General features: G+C 34.0%; 1 protein-coding gene across 1 annotated transcript in view; it reads right to left on the reverse strand.

The window, feature by feature from the left end:
- Positions 1-24,176, reverse strand: part of LOC132543579 (uncharacterized) — a 75,690-nt gene that overhangs the window by 35,379 nt on the left and 16,135 nt on the right. The window contains exons 2-5 of the mRNA XM_060207094.1: positions 20,698-20,725; positions 16,553-16,696; positions 16,104-16,343; positions 14,758-14,775 (exon numbers count right to left, since the gene is read on the reverse strand). Of these exons, the coding sequence (XP_060063077.1) occupies positions 14,758-14,775; positions 16,104-16,343; positions 16,553-16,696; positions 20,698-20,725 (430 nt within the window). The remainder of the gene's footprint in view (positions 1-14,757; positions 14,776-16,103; positions 16,344-16,552; positions 16,697-20,697; positions 20,726-24,176) is intronic.

Consider the following 24,176-nt stretch of genomic DNA (forward strand, 5'->3'; position numbering starts at 1 on the left):
AAGATTTCGTGGATAAACGTTTCTCACAAAATTCACAAGTATTAAATTTCATATAAATTGCATCTGTTTATCCTTTCGATGACGTTTAGTATCCAAGAATTCAAGGAAAATAAACACCCACAAAAGTTAATAAGAGTACAGTAAAATTAAATTAATCTGCATGATCTTAATCTACTTACCAGCAATTTGGTCTTCCGTAAGGGCCTCTGTCTGAAAACAAATGGATGACAGCATCAATAAACTTTATCTTAGTTTGAAGTGCAGCACTTTGGAAATACTTATACGTCACAGAAAGTAACACGTTATCATATCTAGCTAATTCAGGTCTGAGAAAATATTCTCGTCTTTATAGAATAACACAGTTCTCGTGTGTTTTATTGGTAAATAGCAATCTTTTGGCAGTAATGTTTTTCAGATATACAAAGAATACAACTCTACTGTATCAGCAGCTTACATATTCACTCTCCCTCAAGACCGATAACTGACTAACAATAAAAAGAATTCACTTAGCGAATGTTCCACTTTTAGTAGTGATATCAATTTTTCTCGCTCCTGATGTTTCCCTCTTAAATGACTTGTACTAACTTGCACCAAAGATTATTATTCGACAGATGACAATTTCTGATATTTCAACTACCACGGTTTTCGCTTTAGGTACAACGCATTACTATCTTGTCCTCTGGTTTCTTCAGTTGTTACTCTCCACTTTCTGTTCATTCCTTCGTGACTCTTCGAAAGAGAGTATGCATGATAAACGGGAAATATACCAACCCAACGCCATCACTAAGGGAAACAATATGAACTGAGAAGTCATCACTAAGGGCAACAATAGGAACTGTGGAGTCATCATTAAGGGCAACAATATGAACTGAGAAGTCATCACTAAGGAAACAATATGAACTGAGAAGTCTTCACTAAGGGATAAATTATTGAGGAGTTATCACTAATGGATACAATATGAACTGAGCAGTCATCACTAAGGAAACAATATGAACTGAGAAGTCATCACTAAGGGAAACATTATGAACTGAGAAGTTATCACTAAGGGATACAATATGAACTGAGAAGTCATCACTAAGGAAACAATATGAACTGAGAGGTCATCACTAAGAGATACAATATGAACTGAGCAGTCATCACTAAGGAAACAACATGAACTGAGGAGTCATCACGAAGGGATACAATATGAACTAAGCAGTCATCACTATGGGCAACAATAGGAACTGTGGAGTCATCACTAAGGAAACAATATGAACTGAGAGGTCATCACTAAGGAATACAATATGAACTAAGCAGTCATCACTAAGGGCAACAATAGGAACTGTGGAGTCATCACTAAGGGCAACAATAGGAACTATGGAGTCATCACTAAGGGCAACAATATGAACTGAGAAGTCTTCACTAAGGGACACAATATGAACTGAGAAGTCATCACTAAGGAAACAATATGAACTGAGAAGTCTTTACTAAGGGAAACAATATGAACTGAGGAGTCATCAATAAGAGAAACAATATGAACTGAGGAGTCATCACTAAGGAAACAATATGAACTAAGCAGTCATCACTAATGGATACAATATGAACTGTGAAATCATCAATAAGAGAAACAATATGAACTGAGGAGTCATCACTAAGGGATACAATATGAACTGAGAGAGAAACAATATGAACTGAGGAGTCATCACTAAGGGATACAATATGAACTGAGTAGTCATCACTAAGGGCAACAATAGGAACTGTGGAGTCATCACTAAGGAAACAATATGAACTGAGAGGTCATCACTAAGGGAAACAACATGAACTGTAGAGTCATCAGTAAGGGAAACAACATAAACTGAGAAGTCTTCACTAAAGAAACAATATGAACTGAGAAGTCTTCACTAAGGGCAACAATAGGAACTGTGGAGTCATCACTAAGGAAACAATATGAACTAAGCAGTCATCACTAAGGGAAACAATATGAACTGAGAGGTCATCACTAAGGGAAACAATATGAACTGTGGAGTCATCACTAAGGAAACAATATGAACTAAGCAGTCATCACTAAGGGAAACAATATGAACTGAGAAGTCATCACTAAGGGAAACAATATGAACTGAGAGGTCATCACTAAGGAAACAATATGAACTAAGCAGTCATCACTAAGGGAAACAATATGAACTGAGAGGTCATCACTAAGGGAAACAATATGAACTAAGCAGTCATCACTAAGGGAAACAATATGAACTGTGGAGTCATCACTAAGGAAACACTATGAACTGAGAAGTCATCACTAAGGAAACAATATGAACTGAGAGGTCTTCACTAAGGAAACAATATGAACTTAGAAGTCATCACTAAGGAAACAATATTTATTGATAAGTCATCACTAAGGGAAACAATATGAACTCAGAAGTCATCACAAAGGAAAACAGCAGGTATTGCGATATCATCACTTACGAGAAATCAAGGACGGAACAGTCAAAACAACAATCGACATTAAATTAGTCTCCCCAGACAAATATTCAAAAGTTGTGTAATGTGTTTGATCTTGTCATCGGAACATAGAATATTTCTGTTGTGTAATTCATATTAAATCGATATTTACCTCACTAACAATATAGTGTCAAATGTAAATTGCTCTGTAGCTCGATTAGTAAAATATAGATTGATGCCGGCAGACCTTCTGTTTACAGTGAACTTGTAGAATTATCAAATTTATAGAAAATATCTTTTTATATTGACGCTGTTTACCGATAAGACTATCTTTGTTTGTCTACATTCATAAAAGTGTACAATAGATAATAAACATACAATAGTATCACAGAAAAAACGGCAGTTCATAACTATTACACACAAGGAGAAATGAAATGGATCGGCAAGAATCTCCATTGAAAATAAAAAAGTGAGCATAAAACTTGAATTTATAAAGAAAAAGTTGATAATAAACTGCTGGGTGCGATGTTTGTATAAAAATGACATGAATTTACATATTGCAATTAAAATGAAAAATCTACTTGAACATCAGTCATTTTCGAATAAACACTGTTTCATAACCTTGTAATATGTTTGGATCTGCAGTCCCTATACATCGTCACATCGTACCTATCAAATAAATGTTCTTTTCTTAAATATTAGATTTGAAACATGACTTGAAAAAGATATTTTACGTAACGAAAGGCCTGATTTACGTGTACTCACCATGATTACTCCTGCGTCCTTCTTACACACGTCCCCTGTATGGAATCACTCTGAAAGCGTTGAAGAATAATTCGAATAAAGTCTCTTTTCTTTCCACATCGATTTTACACTACTGTTTGTTTGAATACGTGCAAGGTATGTAAACTTTCTTCAAATCGTCAATAAGCTTTGACTCTATTGATACAATTATTTTTTGTTATACTTAATTCCACGTACACCGACCTTCCCCACTGTTCCTATGTACCACCACAAATGTGTGAAACACGACCTATCCGATGATCGCCATGTGGTAATAATCAATGGGGTTAGACTCTTTAGCACTGCCATACAAATGAAAAGGTTGAGTGTATATAATGAAAAACTCTGTGCGATAGTCATTTACGGTCGTCATAATGATCTCATGGGGAAATATTCTATTTCCTGAAATAACATGTAGATGGATGTGTTTGATGCTAGCTGGTATACCTTTTAATTTCATTGTTGTTTACAGTGCTTTCACTTAGGAACGTGACATTGCCGACTGGTATTGACCAAGACTTATGTGGCTGGTGTCGTCGATGAAGCAAAAGCCGCTGACTTTTTCGGAACATCTGGTTTTATCTTCTTAATTTTTTACGAAAGCCATTTTTGCATTTTGATCGCTTTTTACCCTAATTTTTTTTTATCGAATTTGAGTTTTGGTTATGATTTTGTTCACGTGTTAGTATTTTTCTTCGTCGTCGCCGTCGTTGTTACTGTTATTGTCGTCGTTTTCGTTGTTGTAGTTGTCGTCGTCGTCGTCTTTTGTCGCGGTGTTATTTTTTTTTTTTTTTATGTTTTTTTTTTTATTTATTTACTTTTTTGAAGAATGGAACATAGAATGAAATGATGAAATATAGACATCTTAAGTGAGAAATTACATCAGAGATTTTATTATACCTTAGTCGATCAAACTTTTGGGAAATCGCCAATATTCAATCATAAATAAAAAAAACATTGTTAGTGACGTTTCATAACATTGACATTTCCCTTTACAAGATATTTCTATCACAAACATGGTAGACAGTTCACAATATGATTGACAGACAAACTAACATGTAGACAGTTTCAACAAACATGTCAGACAGTACTACAAACATGGTAGACAGTATCACAAACATGGTAGACAGTATCACAAACATGTCAGACAGTACTACAAACATGGTAGACAGTACTACAAACATGGTAGACAGTACTACAAACATGGTAGACAGTACTACAAACATGGTAGACAGTATCACAAACATGGTAGACAGTATCACAAACATGGTAGACAGTATCACAAACATGGTAGACAGTATCACAAACATGTCAGACAGTATCACAAACATGTTAGACAAACATGGTAGACAGTATCACAAACATGTTAGACAGTATCACAAACATGTTAGACAGTATCACAAACATGTTAGACAGTATCACAAACATGTTAGACAGTATCACAAACATGTTAGACAGTATCACAAACATGTTAGACAGTATCACAAACATGTTCTACAGTTTCACAAACATGTTCTACAGTTTCACAAACATGTTAGACAGTATCACAAACATGTTAGACAGTATCACAAACATGTTAGACAGTATCACAAACATGTTAGACAGTATCACAACCATGTTAGACAGTATCACAATCATGTTAGACAGTATAACAAACATGGTAGACAGTATCAGAAAAATGTATCTCAAACATGTTAGACAGTATTACAATCATGTAAGACAGTATCACAAACATGTTAGACAGTATCATAAACATGTCAGACAGTATCACAAACATGTTAGACAGTATCACAAACATGTTAGACAGTATCACAAACATGTTAGACAGTATCACAAACATGTTAGACAGTAACACAATCACAAACATATTAGACAGTATCACAAACATATTAGACAGTATCACAAACATGTTAGACAGTATCACAAACATGTTAGACAGTATCACAAACATGTTAGACAGTATCACAAACATGTTAGACAGTATCACAAACATGTATCACAAACAGACAGTAGACACAAATATGTTAGACAGTATCACAAACATGTTAGACAGCATCACAAACATGGTAGACAGTATCACAAACATGTTAGACAGCATCACAAACATGGTAGACAGTATCACAAACATGTTAGACAGTATCACAAACATGTTAGACAGTATCACAAACATGTCAGACAGTACTACAAACATGGTAGACAGTATCACAAACATGTTAGACAGTATCACAAACATGTCAGACAGTAGACAGTATCACAAACATGTTAGACAGTATCACAAACATGTTAGACAGTATCACAATCATGTTAGACAGTATAACAAACATGTTAGACAGTATCAGAAAAATGTATCTCAAACATGTTAGACAGTATCATAAACATGTCAGACAGTATCACAAACATGTTAGACAGTATCACAAACATGTTAGACAGTATCACAATCATGTTAGACAGTATAACAAACATGTTAGACAGTATCATAAACATGTTAGACAGTATCACAAACATGTTAGACAGTATCACAAACATGTTAGACAGTTTCACAAACATGTTAGACAGTATCACAAACATGTTAGACAGTATCACAAACATGTTAGACAGTATCACACACATGTCAGACAGTATCACAAACATGGTAGACAGTATCACAAACATGTTAGACAGCATCACAAACATGGTAGACAGTATCACAAACATGTTAGACAGTATCACACACATGTTAGACAGTATCACAAACATGTTAGACAGTATTACAAACATGTTAGACAGTATTACAAACATGTAAGACAGTATCACAAACATGTTAGACAGTAGACAGTATCACAAACATGTTAGACAGTATCACAAACATATTAGACAGCATCACAAACATGGTAGACAGCATCATAAACATGTTAGACAGTATCACAAACATGTTAGACAGTATCACAAACATATTAGACAGTATCACAAACGTGTTAGACAGTATCACAAACATATGAGACAGTATCACAAACATGTTAGGCAGTATCACTAATCATGTCAGACAGTATCACAAACATGTTAGACAGTATCACAAACATGCCAGGCAGTATCACAAACATGTAGACAGTATCACAAACAGACAGTATCACAAACATGTCAGACAGTATCACAAACATGTTAGACAGTATCATAAACATGCCAGACAGTATCCCAAACATGTCAGACAGTATCACAAACATGATAGACAGAATCACAAACATGTCAGACAGTATCACACACATGTCAGACAGTATCACAAACATGGTAGACAGTATCACAAACATGTTAGACAGCATCACAAACATGGTAGACAGTATCACACACATGTTAGACAGTATCACAAACATGTTAGACAGTATCACAAACATGTTAGACAGTGTCATAAACATGGTAGACAGTATCACAAACATGTTAGACAGTATCACAAACATGTCAGACAGTAGACAGTATCACAAACATGTTAGACAGTATTACAAACATGTTAGACAGTATTACAAACATGTTAGACAGTATCACAAACATGTTAGACAGTACTACAAACATGGTAGACAGTATCACAAACATGTTAGACAGTATCACAAACATGTTAGACAGTATCACAAACATGTTAGACAGTATTACAAACATGTTAGACAGTATTACAAACATGTTCTACAGTTTCACAAACATGTTAGACAGTATCACAAACATGTTAGACAGTATCACAAACATGTTAGACAGTATCACAAACATGTTAGACAGTATCACAAACATGTTAGACAGTATCACAAACATGTTAGACAGTATCACAAACATGTTAGACAGCATCACAAACATGGTAGACAGTATCACAAACATGTTAGACAGTATCACACACATGTTAGACAGTATCACAAACATGTTAGACAGTATCACAAACATGTTAGACAGTATCATAAACATGGTAGACAGTATCACAAACATGTTAGACAGTATCACAAACATGTTAGACAGTATCACAAACATGTTAGACAGTATCACAAACATGTTAGACAGTATCACAAACATGTTAGACAGTATCACAAACATGTTAGACAGTATCACAAACATGTTAGACAGTATCACAAACATGTAAGACAGTATCACAAACATGTTAGACAGTATCATAAACATGTCAGACAGTATCACAAACTTGTTCGACAGCATCATAAACATGTTAGCCAGTATTACAAACATGGTAGACAGTAGACAGTATCATAAACATGGTAGACAGTATCACAAACATGTTAGACAGTATCACAAACATGTCAGACAGTAGACAGTATCACAAACATGTTAGACAGTATCACAAACATGTTAGACAGTATCATAAACATGTTAGACAGTATCACAAACATGTTAGACAGTATTATAAACATGTTAGACAGTATCACAAACATGATAGACAGTACTACAAACAAGTTAGACAGTATCACAAATATGTCAGACAGAATCACAAACATATTAGACAGTATTACAAACATGTTCTACAGTTTCACAAACATGTCAGACAGTAGACAGTATCAAAAACATGTTAGACAGTATCACAAACATGTTAGACAGTATTATAAACATGTTAGACAGTATTACAAACATGTTAGACAGTATTACAAACATGTTAGACAGTATTACAAACATGTTAGACAGTATCACAAACATGTTAGACAGTATCACAAACATATTAGCCAGTATCACAAACATGTCAGACAGTATTACAAACATGTTAGACAGTATCACAAACATGGTAGACAGTATCACAAACATGTTAGACAGTATCACAAACATGTTAGACAGTATCACAAACATGTTAGACAGTATCACAAACATGTTAGACAGTATCACAAACATGTTAGACAGTATCACAAACATGTTAGACAGTATCACAAACATGTCAGACAGTATCACAAACATGTTCTATAGTATCACAAACATGTTAGACAGTATCACAAACATGGTAGACACTATCACAAACATGTCAGACAGTTTCACAAATATATCAGACAGTATCACAAACATATGTTAGACAGTATCACAAACATGTTAGACAGTATCACAAACATATTAGACAGTATCACAAACATGTTAGACAGTATCACAAACATGTTAGACAGTATCACAAACATGTTCTATAGTATCACAAACATGTTAGACAGTATTACAAACATATTAGCCAGTATCACAAACATGTCAGACAGTATCACAAACATGTTAGACAGTATCACAAACATATTAGACAGTGTCACAAACATCGAATTGTTATCTTTTATCTCACTATTATTTGGCTGTTTTATAACGCCGTGTAAAAACCAACAATAAAATCTATACACAAAGCATTATAAAAGGCAATGGACAAATACACATATCTTTTGTATTAAACACGCAGCTATGTGTTACATACAGTCCAGAATACAAAACAAAATCTCTTTTCTTTATATTTTGTTCATATATACAATTTGTTTCTTTCACATATACTCCACAACACCTTGTCATTTCGTAGTCATATTCCTTGACTTTGTGCTGTTTATAATCACCTAAGTTACAGAGATATTACATACTTTGATAGCTGTTCTGTTAAGATCTCCTTTTTTGTTTTATATTTATTCTTCGTCCCTATGTTACTATTTGGGTTCTTATTTTTTTCATAATATCAATAAAAATAATAGAAATAAAAAATAAAGAAATGAAATAAGAAAAAAGAAGGCCCTACAAACAACCAAAGCTGCAGTGTCTAGTTTAACCTGAAGGTTTGTTTGCACAGTATTGTATTGAACAGAATATTTGCATGTCTTCATTAACCCTATTCATAACACTGACCTTGTTCTAATTTTAATTTCCTGTGTCCCGTCTGTGAAAGTCTATACTTAACACAGGAACGGCACATGATGCCAATTTGCTTGATACAACGACGTATGAATTCGTCTGAATTTGCTGAAATACTACTTGACCTCCACGTGGAGTTTGTCGTGTAGGTTTCACATACTTTATTGAACCATTTATTGACAGACGTGTGTGTGTTATTTTTAGTTTGCGTGGAGTAAAATGATCAAACTGTTACTTGTAAATCCCAATAATGTGCAGAGAAGGCTTATACTCCTGTATATAGAGAGCTTCATGTTGATGACAATTATATTTATCTAACTGTAGAATTAAAATTATTTCTGAATGTGTTTCTCAATAAAAATATGATGTGTAGTTGTAAAATTATAACTACAGTTTCAAATATGGACTTCTTCACTTTATGATGGGTAAAACTATGAAAACAAAATTCAATTCTACCACAATTCCGTACATCTATAAGACAAAAGTAATATTTGCGGAGGGCCGCGGTGGCCAAGTGGAGTAACCCTCCACCTCTGGGTCGTGGGTTCGAAACCTACGTGGTGCAGTCACCACGTACAGACCGCATGTTGGTGGTTTTCTCCGGGAACTTGGGCTTTCGTCCACCATCTGAAGTTAACACGTGCTTAAATGACCCTGGCTGTTAACAGGACGTAAAGCAACTATAAACCAATCTTTTCGTTAAAGCGAAGTGTATTTTTTCTGTATGTTCATTGACGTGTGTTTCAATCGATTGATATTGTATATTGAATTATTAATGTTGATGTATCCATTGAAGATAATTTTATAATGTCTGATTAACACAGGTGTCCAATGACACGGTAATTGATTATCATGGTCATTACGTACATCATCCGGCATAGCATGTAACCATGTATGTGGGAGGACATAACACTGTTCTACATCGTCTATAGAAAGTATTATTGTACTCATTACAACTTCTAATAACGAATGACAATACAATTTTCTCGATAAACACCTGTACAAACAAACTAAGGCAAACTTAGATGATATATACTAACATATGATAGTCGTAATCAACACAGGTAAATCTGTTTTTACAAGTAGGAGGTCAGTATATATATATAGAGCATATATTTAACGTTAAACATTTAAAGCCCATATTTAAAACCAATTTTATTGTGTAATTGTATGTAAAAGACTTTATTTTATATCTCCTTGTACAAACATGTATGTTGAACTCAGCCTTAAGTTAACACTCGAATCTTCAGGCCATATTTTTTAATTCTTGCGTGTTGAAGTTATGTTGTTTTTATCATCCCCTTGAAAAATAATGTTCATAAATGTCATTTACTTTGCGCACAAACACATATTCATAAAAATTCACATAATTCCGTTGTTGCGAAAATGAAAGACTTTCCGGAAACATTTATAGTAAAGACGCCACGCATTCCCCACGAGCCTTATTTTGAACGATATCAACTCAAGGTCATCAGTTTTGTGCAAAGCAAATTGCTGGCAAAATCTGTCATGCGAAATTGGTTGTGGAATTAACGTGAAAATTAGAGAGCTGTGGAATGAAAATAAATGTAATCGAAAAACGATTACATGTGTGTGAATTAGCGATTTTCTAAAGACCTCAGTGCACATTGTTTTGATTAACAAAAGATTGGAAGGTTTTTGGACCCGCCATCCCCTGTAGATGGCGCGTGGTGTTTTCCCCGGAAGTCGTGCGTTCACCAATAACGAATATACATTAAGGTTGAAGTGGAGAAATCTCCTGCTGACAGAAATCAGGAAATGGGTTTGATTTGTTCCACCATTGTGTTTTTCTTCTTCTTTAAAACATGCGTATTGCTGATGTTGTCGATCATCTGAAACTTGTGTCAAGTGACATTTTATGTCAATGATGTGTATTCATCGTCTTTTGACAGTGGAACTGCTTTTAGAAAAAATACTGTCATATAATGATAAATTCAATGAAATGAAGAAGCAGAATTATCACCTGATTGGTATTGTTCGTACAGCTTTCTAGACAACCATATGACTTTCTTTGACTGCATGCTACTGTATCTAGAGAACAATGTTTCCAAGTATGAAATGAATCACAATATCCTTACAATTTAGAATAACCGTCTTTTGATATAATGTAAAAAATAAGTTTGTTAATGAAACTCCCCACAAACCCCGAATCTCATGACAACTTCTGATTCAAATTAATTCATCTCGGGAGAGAAGATTCGACTGACAGAGAAAGAAAAGACACTTTTTTCTCCTGTAATTTCCGTTCGTACTCTCCAGGTACGTATGAATCTATTTTTCTTTCTTGCTATTTTCATTTTATATATGGGACTGGAATTTATGACAAAATAAACACATACTCATTAATAATTTAGATTTTATAGTAACGACGTCTTCACTTGTTTTTTCAAGCTTTGTTTTTTTTTTTTCAAATACATGATGAGTATATTGTGTTACATGTTAACTACATCCGAGTATTACCCATATATAATCTTGTGTAATCACTCGCCGATTACAGGAGAATGCTAACTTTCAACTTCCGGGACCTATGTATATTTGACCTTTTATATTATCATTTATTTATATCTATATATGCTAGGTACTAGAAGATAAGTTGTTAATTTCAAAATACTGGTATAAAGGTCATCTATAATAAGAAATCCTAGTAATGTCGTCAGATAAGTATTAAGGAATAAAACTTATCAAAACTTCCTGACTTGTGTTACATTTTCATCGTGTAGATATTCGTTAACTTAAGATGGAAAAGAAAGAATAAATCTTGTTTATAATCATTTGTTGTTATTCCAAGTGATACAATCTAATTATTCCTAATTGTTGTTACATGTTTCAAACACATTCAAAGTCGATGTAGGTTGTCTCCCTTTGATTGCTACCTGATAATGCAAAACATGATAGAAACAAACAAGAAACAGATAGTAAATGTCAAAATTTTAATAACCTTGGTAAGAAAACAATTTAGTATATATATTTAAAACGAGGACAAAGACATGAAAATGCACACAACAACACCTAAATACTGTAATACAGACTAATTTATCACGATTACAAATAACCTTCCAATTTCTTTTTAACTTTCGCTTTCTATTCGCCATACCAGAATCGATAACATGACAAAGAATTTGTGTATTTCACAACCATTTATCACATGACAATGTGTCTTTCCATAAGTTATTGCGTGACAGTGTGTCTTAACCACCATTAATCATATGAAAAAGAGACAACGTTTCTTACCATAATTTATCACGTACAAAAAGACGGTGTCTTACCACCATTTATCACGTGACCACCTGACGATGTGTCTTACCACCATTAATCACGTGACCAACTGACGATATATCTTTCCATCATTTATCACGTGACAAAGAGGCGGTGCATCTTTCCGCCATTTATCACGTGACAAAGAGACGGCATGTCTTACCGCTATTTACCACGTAACAAAGTCTGACTTACGACCATTGTTCAGGCGACTTAATGGCCTGCTCACCACAATCTTAAAAGCTCAAAGGAAATGGACGCTATAGCACAAAATATTCAGTATCAATATCAAGAAACAGGACTCGTATAAAGAAAACAATATTAAAATATTGACAAAATTATTGCTACAACAATGGAATGTTATTATTTTTCTTGAAATGTTATTTTGATACAATACCCTGAATTTTTTCCCCTGATACAGTGTAGCGTCTGCCAGTTTTATTTTACTTTCTCAAGAGCAGGAACTTAATTTTAAATCATTCAATCTAGATTGACGTTTCTTATTTAAGAAATTCCGAATAATTTGACAGATTTGTGACTTGCAGTGTCAACTTTAGCATCATATTACAATATACTTGATTGATTACGATTAACTTTCCACCTGGCCTGACAAATGCTTGATTTTCAATGTTAGTATATTTCATTACAAATTCATGGTCGATTTTCTCGAAGCTAAAAATATCCCTTTTCCAGTAACAATACGTATGGTGGTGCATGATTTCACTTTTGTGTAGAAAGTTACGAACATATATAAATCTGTTATATAAATATACACACGTTTGTGGTAGGCTTTACAACCACACTTAATTAAATTAAATTATAAATTCAGACAACGGTTTTTTACGTGAAATTTTACATTGCAATTATTCAGTGTTATGTAGCTGTTGTAATTAACACATTGTATTTTATGATTATTATTAAATATCTCATACAATGACCATTTTTAATGCCTAAATCGATTCCTGTGGTTCAATTTTCAAATTAAGCTAATTGATAAGCTACCTTAAAACAGAAATTACCCTGATGTAAAACGTGTAATCGATACATACGATCACAATGCATTTCTTTTATATTCACAACTTATTTCAATACGTTCAATCTATAACATACACATACTATAAATTATCTATATAAACAGTGAAATATAAGATTTTCAAGATTTTAGAAATTTGAAAAACAGAAACAAACTTGTACACATCACATATATGAAATCATAATAGTATCTATATGTAGAATTTGATAAAACATTAAAATGGTCACAAAAATGAAGAATACGTATCTAATAAGCTGGAAATCACAGATACACGGTATTGCGTGTTACAATGTATTGTATCAAAAGAGATTAGACTAGAATCAATCTCGGCTTTAATTATCACGGAAAAGCGTATAGTCCTTTGAAATAACGAAACCAAAGATAATTTAAATAAAGAAAAAACCTTTAAAAAAAATATCATATCAGAACATGTTGTCTAAGTATGACACGAGATACATGACATAATATGACGTCATACATTGTACTTTAACAACATCCAAATTTGAAAGAAAGTTGAACAAATACCACTGGAATATATCTGTAAATACAATTCTCGATGCCGATAACTTATTCTCTCAAAAGACAGAATTTTGAATCAAATCGACGTAAACATACGGATGATGACATAAACGATTATAGATAAATAATGAATAAGATGAAAATAAACAAATAAATAATACACAGATGTACATGATCAACAGAAAAAATCACTTATAATATGTATGTGCAACCGACAATATTTGTAAATGTATAAACAGCAGTATAACTGTACATAGAAAAAAATTCTATCAATCTTATCAAAAAGAATGTTTTGAAGATACAAGCAATGACAAATTTTAACGGACAGATATTTTTTTGGTTTACACATTATGTTTCGTTTTCAATACAATTTGTTTTCAACGCGTTCAACCTTCTTTACAGTCACAATTACTACAGGTAAGACGACAAGAAAACGGACTTGGAGATAACTGTTTAAATTGCAACACTTAGTGTATTAAAAGTTTCCAAGAAAAAAACATCTAAATACGGTCTATATCTCTATCGGTGACTGAAGAGAAACATTGGGACACATTAAAGCATTCATATTGACAGCCGATATCCGTATACACGAACTTGCGTAGTTTTGTGCTCCAGATGACAAAGAGAATATATTTACAAAAGATTTTTCTTGTAAAACATCGAGCAAAAAAGTACTTTATCATTTGTAAATACAGAACGTTGGTATCCGTCTTTACGTCCGTCCGAACACATATCCGTACGTCCGTTTTACTGGACATATCAATGTATGATAATGAGCGAGAGAGGCACTGTCGACTTTTGAGCCGAGCGTTACCCCACAGATGCGATGAGTTAACGTCTGTTATGATTAATGCATAGGAGATTTGGCCAGAGGTTTCGGATTCATGGACATTGCTCTGTTCGCTGGTCTTGACTCATCATCATCACAAATTCTATAATGTAAAAAGATATTCATAATTCACAACGATTCGACACAGAGTCAGCACAAAAAGGCAAATTATACCACAGTGTTAACATACAGACAAAAATAGCAAGAAAAAACAAAAAAACAAAAAACGAAAAAGAAAAGAGTGAGATGTCAATATGATATCAGTCACACTTGCAAAATCTGAACCAAAGTCCAAAGATACGACAAACAAAAAACAATGAGGCAATACCAAACATGTGAACATAACCATGATCAAAACAAACTTATAATCAGTATCAATAGGGCAAAATAAAAAACAAAAGGAAGAGTAATACGGAGATTCCTGAAAAATGCCAGGAGGATACGACCAGGCGTTCCGAAAGAGCAAATGACGCAGAGTGCATTAAAAGACATAATATTTAAGATAGTCGAGGCTCCTGGTAGTTTTACATACATATTATATGATAAAAAACAGCGCGAGAAAAATACACATTGGCATGAAGTAAAACCTTTGCTGAACGTCTTAAGAAGAATGGCAACTTGTGCGACATCGAAGCAATGAGGACATCTCTTACTCCTCTCTTTCGGAAACCCAGAGGTCAGGGTTAAACGAAGACTTATAATATATCTAATGTTACCATAGTGCCCGTCATATCTTGATATATCTCCTCTTGAGGTAAAATGTAGGTCAGTCAGTTTTTATTTAAATAATCTAGAATGATGTGTATTGCTTGACTATTTTGACCATATTTGCATTCTTTGCCAACTACATTCATTTTAACACGTCACATTTTCCATTCATTTGAATTAACACCGATTATGATTAACTTAGATCTGAATGCAATGTTAATTCATATGATAAACCAGTAAATTAACCAGAAAAAATGAACCAGTTCAACAGATTATGATCAATAACGTTTAACCTGCTATAAATGGTGATCACAGTAAAAAACACAGAAAGAAAGAAAGAAAGTAAGAAAGAAAAGAAAGAAACACAACCGTAAAATGATGATAGAATTCAGCGTAACCATATTATAATATCAGAAAGAATATTATGACCTTTAACCTTTAATCTGTCGTCAATTTTGCTTGACACACAAATCAAAAGCAAAACATTTACTAACATTTGACTTCTAAACAACAATTAGCATACCACTGCATAGCATTATGCTCAAAAACGAAAAAAATAGCATTGTCTATGGTTTTTAACCTATTGCAATCGCACCCTTAAAGCATACTAAAAAAAGGTGGTTAAAAAGAGCATGACCTTTAACCTTTAACCTATAACCTAACTCGTATGGCGATCAGATGGTTTATACCATACAATAAACCAGACTAATGTAGTCTACCTACCGTCAATGTTGACCTGGCCGTCGCCGTCGATGTCGGCCGACTTGATCATCATGTCCAGTTCATCGTCCGTCAGGTCCTCGCCCAGTCGTTTCATCACATTTTTGAGTTCTGTTAGGGTGATCAAACCGTTTCCATCCTCGTCAAACATTTTAAATGCTTCCACGTAATCCTGATAGGTAGTCTTGGAGTTACTTCTTCTCATCATGTGTACAAACTCCTCGAATTCTATCGTACCATTGGCTAAAAAGATACATTTTATCATCCAATGAAACTGTGGTATTTGACGTGTTACCCATATAGCGGGTGTATACACAGGTTTTGGCATTAAAAAGCAGAATTTCCGCATGGTGATAAATCCGTTATTCGGGATATGTCAATAACACTTTTTGCGATCAAATGCAGAGTTTTTAACATTTTTTAACCATTTAAAGTCATATCACGTGACTTACCGTCCTCATCGACGTCATTGATCATGTCCCGGATGTCACTCGCGGTCGGATTTTTCCCGAGGGATTTCATCACAACCTGTAATTCATCGGAAGTGATCTTTCCGTCACCATCTTTGTCGAACAGTGAAAACGCTTCCTTGTAGTCTGTAAAACAAGCAGGCCAATAACGCTTACTGGATCAAATATTGATTAATAAATCCTCAATACCACTGTTTTCTGTCATTCCATATTCCATTAGCAGATTTGTGTCTATGTTGCGTCCTAAATTTCCTGCTACTTAATAAGTTTTATCTTGCAACTGGCACCGCCATTGTCGGAATACATCTACCACATTTATTTTTGCTGTATTCGGCTGTGACGGAAAACAGCTGTTTTAATTTTAGAATGTGCGTTGATTTGATAGAATTACTGACTGAAATACATAAATATTATAGGTTTAACAATATACATAATTGATGAAATAAACGATTGTATATGTTGTAATGAACAAGTCTATTTACGTCAGGTAAAATAATATTGAACAACAAAACTGTTACAGTTTTGATAGTCTGATTATCAATCAATGTTACAGGATGAAAATACATGGTCAGTGTCTTCAAATATTATCTGCATATTGGGACAGAAAGACAAAATAGAGTTTATATCTTAAGACACTGACCAGTGACCATATATTCGCTGTATGTGTTACTTATATTACACACTTACAGTTCTTGTTTAGGGTTTATGGTTACAGTTCACGTTACACATGTAAGTTATATTTAGCTTCATGTCATATGCTTCCTTAAGCAATACATGTGTCATCATTTCACTAGAAAAGTTCTGATTGTTTTCAATTTTGTGTAATATCAAATATCTACTGTCTTGGAGAGGGCTTTTACGAAAGACACATCCTGATGAGAAAGGTATTTCTGGTATGAATTGACTGTGATGAACAGTATCAGATTAAATTTACGCAGATTGAAAATAGAATTAATCTGCATCAAGCAGTTTTGTCTAAAAGAGTGTCCATACGCTTATCGTGTTGCTGAGAATTATCGTCCTTTAAATCAGAACCTGCCAACACAACCAATGCAGCATTATTTTTTTTCTGTTTTTAAAGAATTAGTTTAAAAATGAGAATAAGATTTTCTTTGGGTGTATTGTATGAGAATAAAAAACGGTTCCTTTGTATTGTCAAAGTATTATGTAATCAACGACAATTTTTTTATATCTTTAATGTGTGTATTGAGTATTGGTGGAAGAGACGAATGAAATACCACCATCACTTTATTGAACATAAACAGGAAATATTACAGTTTGCTTTAAAGATGAAACCTCATTGATCAGAAAGTCTTAAGCATCATTTAACTTTGAAATGATCTTTAAAAATAATTGCCAGACGTGTTTTTTTCGAGTTACGTGTCTTTTTCAGTCACTTTGAAGCCTTAAAAGAAGTAGAAGTCTTAGAAATCCAATCTGATAAACCTGCCACTTGTTTAATGCTAATGTTACCATGGTAACTCCGTTTTATTATTTTATTTAACCTTAACCTTTCGTATAGAGTAATTAATCATCGATGATCGATGACTGCCAGATCTGGCGCCAGAAACACTAGCGATAGTATGGTATATATTACATTGGTCTCCTAGTGATTGTAGGGTATTTGATATGCCCTGTGGTAATTAATACAGTATTTCTGTTGACTGACGGTAAAATAGGATTAATGAAGCTAATTATCCTTAACATTAAAATCTGACAGTATTACCGGTATGGCCGGCTATTATCAGAAATCAGAAATCCCCGTATTATATCGGTCAGGTTAGAACAAGTTAAAGCAACATAGATGTGACATCCACGCCATTTTCCTAAAGGTCGTTTGCGTGTCGCCTACTCCGGGTTCGTGTTATTTAGTTAACATGTAAACCGACGTATAAATCGGTATATGATGATCCGAAATGGGTTTTCATTTCATATGGCATTTTATGAAATGAGTCCTTGCAATTAATATTTTGAGCCTTTGAGAGCAAAATTTAATACTTCAAAACGAGATTCATTAGATATTAAGTAGAATGAAAACAAATCTAATCTACTTTTTATCACAAAACTTAGAAGATAACATTTTGATAAGATTAAAAGTTGAAATATGGAGGACAAAATGAAATGGAGGCAGACATTTTTTGCGTCATTTTTTACTCATGACATAACGTTATTGTCCATATCATGACATCAACAACTGATTTTTGTCTTACGAAGGCAATAAATAATTGCTGCTTGGCATATAACACAAGTGACATGTACAAAATATTAAAAGGCTGTTTATGTAATAAAACTGTTGTGTTTAATGTATCTTAATGATAACCAGGATTGTTCATATGTCAATAAAACTTATACAACATTCAAATCCCTTCAACAACAGAGTATCTAAGTCAGTTTATAGTGTCATCACACTGAAATGCCACCACCTAGCCGTGTTATAATGACATTCGACCTGGTACCTGATAACGGACCAACCTGCCCTGTTATCGCTAACGTATTCCAGCTTAACGTCATATAAACATTTTCTAGGACGGGGGCACTGCACCTCTTTCCTCTTTAGCTGGGTGTTCACGCCTGTGAGGAAGGCTTCTCGCTCTGACCCGTGACCGAGACGTACCAGAGTCTTTAAACTGATTGGTTCTAATTCGTAAAGAAGACACTATTAAGGATAAAACACATGATGTCAGCATCTGTTACATCACCTGGAAAACTTGAATGTCGTTTTATTTACTGTTATTCTAAAGTCTGTATCATTTAATCATTCTAACTTTGTAATTTTGACAGTAAATAACGGAAATCTGTCCAAATGTTGAAGTTCTGGCCAAATCAAAGGAAATCAAATTTGGAACAAGAAAAAAAAATTGTAAAAACATTATGTGTACCGTTTCATTTCTGTGTCATTTTCTCTCCATTATTGATCACTTTGGCTCTCTGCATCCCTGGAACATGCTATGGCAAAATTGAAGGCACAAGCGAAGTAATTTGATTGGTTCTAGAAGACAAAAACTGACCAATCACAAGCTTATAAGCTCCTTTTGAAGATTACAAGCGAGCGACACCAAACTTCAAAGCCATTCCGATTTACCGTTATGCGACCTTCGAGATTCGTTTGATGTACTTCAAAGGATCAAGCTAGTCTTTTCGTCTTGTTCACAAGGTGCCACACACTGAACCATCAACTCTACCATGACGTACTACGAGCGCAGAGAGCGAAGTGAACGTAACCCCTGGAGCATCAAGAGTGTATTTTTCTCCAGATAATCTGCATGAAAGATTGTTAAGTTAACCAAGCTGTAGACAGCTGGGCTGAGTCCGCATTGCACATGTTACATGCATAAACACATCTGACATTCTTCTATGTATCCACATCCAACAGGCTGATAGCGATCAATATAATTACGTCCAGGGGCGACATGTTTTACATAATGTATATGAAATTACCTATTTGTATATAGATTTACCATCAAATATGAATGAGCAATGTGTAGACTTGACTATTGCATATCAGCCATTGCATAATGAACACTTGATATCCCCAGTTATATAATACTGTTTAAGGTAGCGTGTACAACCTAACCTTATTAATCCTTTTGTCCATTAATCCATATGTTCGTTAATCCGATTGTTTATTAATTCGTTAAACCATACATTCTGCAATCGAAACTTTCAAGGCATAAATTTCCGATTATATCTAGTTTTAAAGGCAAGAACACACATTGAATAAGTTACGTCGTGGACAAAGGATTTATATACTGTTGCACATTATAAAATTGACATCATAGTGTATGAAACAATTTGCTGTTAATGCGCAGACATTAATATTCACCAAAATAATATAAAACATTTACACTATACATTGACGTACGGAAGCTCCGCAGAAAGTTTGACCACTTAAAGGAAGACCGAATATCTGGTAAACTGTACTCCAACGGAGTTTTTCGTTCGGAAGTTTCCAGTTAATGACATTTGTCAGAATAGACAACTCACATAACAAATTTATAGCTTATTTATTTGTGTTTTAGAAATATTGATTAGGTGATGGTGATGTCGGACACTTCTTTATGATGCCTTGTTGACTGATCAAGGTGAACTTGTGAGAGAACTGGGAGCCGATCTTTGACAATACATACCAGCCAAGGTGTCAGCTTCCGTTTGCTCCTGAAAAATAAAAAAAAAACAGAACCGTTTTAAGCAATTTACATTTGTAACCTTAAAAATATCATACTTAGCGACTGTTTGTCGTAGTGGTCAAAGTGGCAAGAACAAACACAACAAATGGTATATGTATCATAACAGCTTGTAAACAAATTGGTCAAATCGTGTACGAAAGTAAGATCCATACGCAGACCATTGAAAAGGTACGTCAAATACAAGTAATTTCATGTTCTCAAAATGGGAACCGTAGAAGCGACAAACCATCGGACAGTTCATAAGCATGATAAACATAAGCACAAGACAAAATAAGGAAGCAGAAAGTTGGTTTTCAGTTCCTAGTTTAAGCTTAAAAGGAACGAGTATCTGGTTCCCTGTTACGTTTTCCTTAATTGGAACTAGGAGCTAGGAAGTGGAAACAACTTAAGACTTCCACAAAGTAATGTGTATAGCGCTCGTCGACCTTAATTCAATACAAAGGACGATGAACTAGTGTTGAAATACAGTTTCTTCTCTAGACCACTTGTACATAATATCAAAAACATGATTGAAACAGCAATATTGAAACGAAATACCGTTTAAACCAAGGAAATAAGAAATTTCCGGTAAAGATCACGAATGTGATCATAGTTTGGTCAAGGATATAGAAAATCGATATAACAGCTATTGGTTTGGTCGGCTGAAACGCTACCAGCTAAAACAGGTGTTATTACGAGCACACTACAATATGTCATTATGATACTGACTGGAGTCCGTTGATACATATCTGCTTTAGTATTCATCAACCTGTCAATTCATTTTTCAAAGCAATTTATGACTTTGATAAACGTATATACGTTTTAATTTTATCATTTTTTTTTAATTTAAAAATGAATATTTTGTTATAAAGATACACGTGATTTTTAAAAATCGATATTCTCAATTTGCACGCAATGGTATCTCTGTATTGAAAATAAACTTCATCAAATATTCGTTAATGAAACTCAGCACATAATTCATGTCAACTATGATAGGAATATTTTGGAACTGTGTGATTGTTATGTCCCCAACCAAACTTGATTTTCTCGTTTATCCTATACAGGCAAGACTCGTTATCTCAAACTCGCACAACTTGAAGACCCCGTTTAATTCGAAGCATTTCGTCGGTCCCTTCCTTACTTTACACAAAACATTCGAACTCACTTAATCGAAAACGCGGTTATCTCGAGGTTTTCCCAATGGTCCCGCTGTATTCGAGATAACAAGGTCTGACTTTATATAATGAAAGATTATGTCGTGAAACACAGACCCAGGAAAACAAACAGAGAAGAACAGACCAGCGTTGGATATTCGCATCGCTACTTAATAAATCTAACACAAAGCACGGAAACTGAAATGCTTGTCATAATGAAAAAAATAATAAAGATTTTTGAAATTATTTTAAATTTCCTGGCAGAGATTAATTCTTTCTATTCTTTGTGTTTAGAAGATACGTGTAATACATGATATAAATCTACATGTTTGGATAGAGAAGGAAAACTATAGTAAAAAACTAACGATATTCATCAGAAATGATTTTCTGACCACAAAGAGGTCATAACAAATTGAAAAACACTATCTGTTGTTATTGATAGTAGGTCGGTATGGTTTCACCTTGGATGACGCACGATGTGACAGGGGTTCGATCCTCTGATTCGCCATACAAAGGTATGGCTATGACCACCTGAGTTTTCAGTTGTTAAAACTTGTTTTAGTTTACCTTGATCATATCGATATTGTTTTTGTTTTAAAATTACAATGGAGTACAGCATAATGGATTGTAACATGACAACTCTTGGGAGGAGACATTACAATCACTTATTATATATATGTTATTACTTATGTAGTTTTTATCACCATACATACACTGTACAATGAACGTCACTGTTCGGTAAAAGTACTGATACAACCAATATCAAAACCAGAAATTTCTTTTCGAAGGTCTATTAAAATTATTATTAAAACTGGGAAAACTGAGTAATAACGATATCATGTCTGTCTCACTGAAAAACAGAAAGGTCCGTTAAACATTGCTTGTGTCACCTTTGTGTGACAAAATACCGCACTATTTTCAAGATTCCTTAAATAAAACAAAAATTATAAATGGACACTGAATAAGCTTAAATAAAGTATAAGACAGATTTCAAGGACGACAAAATCTTGTCATCATCATCATTATCATGATCATGACATCTATATATCACATTCATCATCATCATCATCATCATCATCATCATCATCATCATCATCATCATCATCATCACCACCACCACCATCATCATCATCATCATCACCATCATCATCTTCATCATCTATACACCACTTCATCATCATCATCATCATCATCATCATCATCATCATCATCATCATCATCATCATCACTATCATCATTATCATCATCATCATCATCATCATTATCATCATCATCATCATCATCACACCACTTCATCATCATCATCATCATCATCATCATCATCATCACATGAAATTAGGTAATCAAACAATGGGTTCAATTACAAATTCCTTTAAAAAAACAAAAAACATTCTTCAAACAGATTGTAAAAAATACGGTGGAGAGATACAAGAGGTATTTAAGCACCATTAGAACGATCCACTTCCAGACACAAATTCCCCATACAGATATTTAAAAGGCGACAAGCACGAGATTTGGAAATAATTGAGACGTGTTCATCGATCTCTTGTGTAAAACTATGCAAAACACGTCGAAACTTCAAAACCAGACTTCTTGTGTTGGTGAATTTCTGATGGACGAATGGCGCTGCTGGATTAGATATATGAATATGCTGTGAGCTCTCAACGTATTATTTTGTCTCCTGTCCACTGGTGAGCTTGAGGAGGGATTTGACACTATCCATTCACGGCACCAGCAAAATGTAGGTCATTAATGGGTAACAATGGAACTTTTCATTTGTATATTGATAAAAGAAAGATTTGACTCAATCAGAAGTAGATCATAAGGTGGCAGTCTTGTTTGAAATATTTTCATAAATATAAATATTTATAAGGTTTTTGTAAGGAATCATTCAGTACAAAAGACAAACAGTGTTAATTTTAGGAATCCCGTCAAAAGATGACGTTGTTTTACCGACTTTTCAATTCCTACTTAATTGTTACAATAGTAGATGGGGCTACAGAAGTCGTAACAGAACTGCTTCATTTTCCCCCAAAGTACACGTACAATTATGTAATAGCTGCTACGTGTTTGGTGGTTTGGTGGTTTTGGTCACTTCTCTTCATCGGTGTAAATTATGCATCCACACCGACAGGTTTTCTGGCATGCGAATGGCGTCTTACCTCTGCGGTAAGAAACGTTTTTTTACTAATTTATGTGTACGTAGAAATCTAATATAAGAGGTCCCATTCAAGCGAAATTTATGAATCGAAAATTTTTCATATTATTGAGCCACTGACGCGGTAA

Source organism: Ylistrum balloti, unplaced genomic scaffold (genome assembly GCF_031769215.1).
Source record: "Ylistrum balloti isolate Yb309-2 unplaced genomic scaffold, AGI_CSIRO_Ybal_v1 Utg369758, whole genome shotgun sequence".
NCBI classification, from domain to species: domain Eukaryota; kingdom Metazoa; phylum Mollusca; class Bivalvia; order Pectinida; family Pectinidae; genus Ylistrum; species Ylistrum balloti.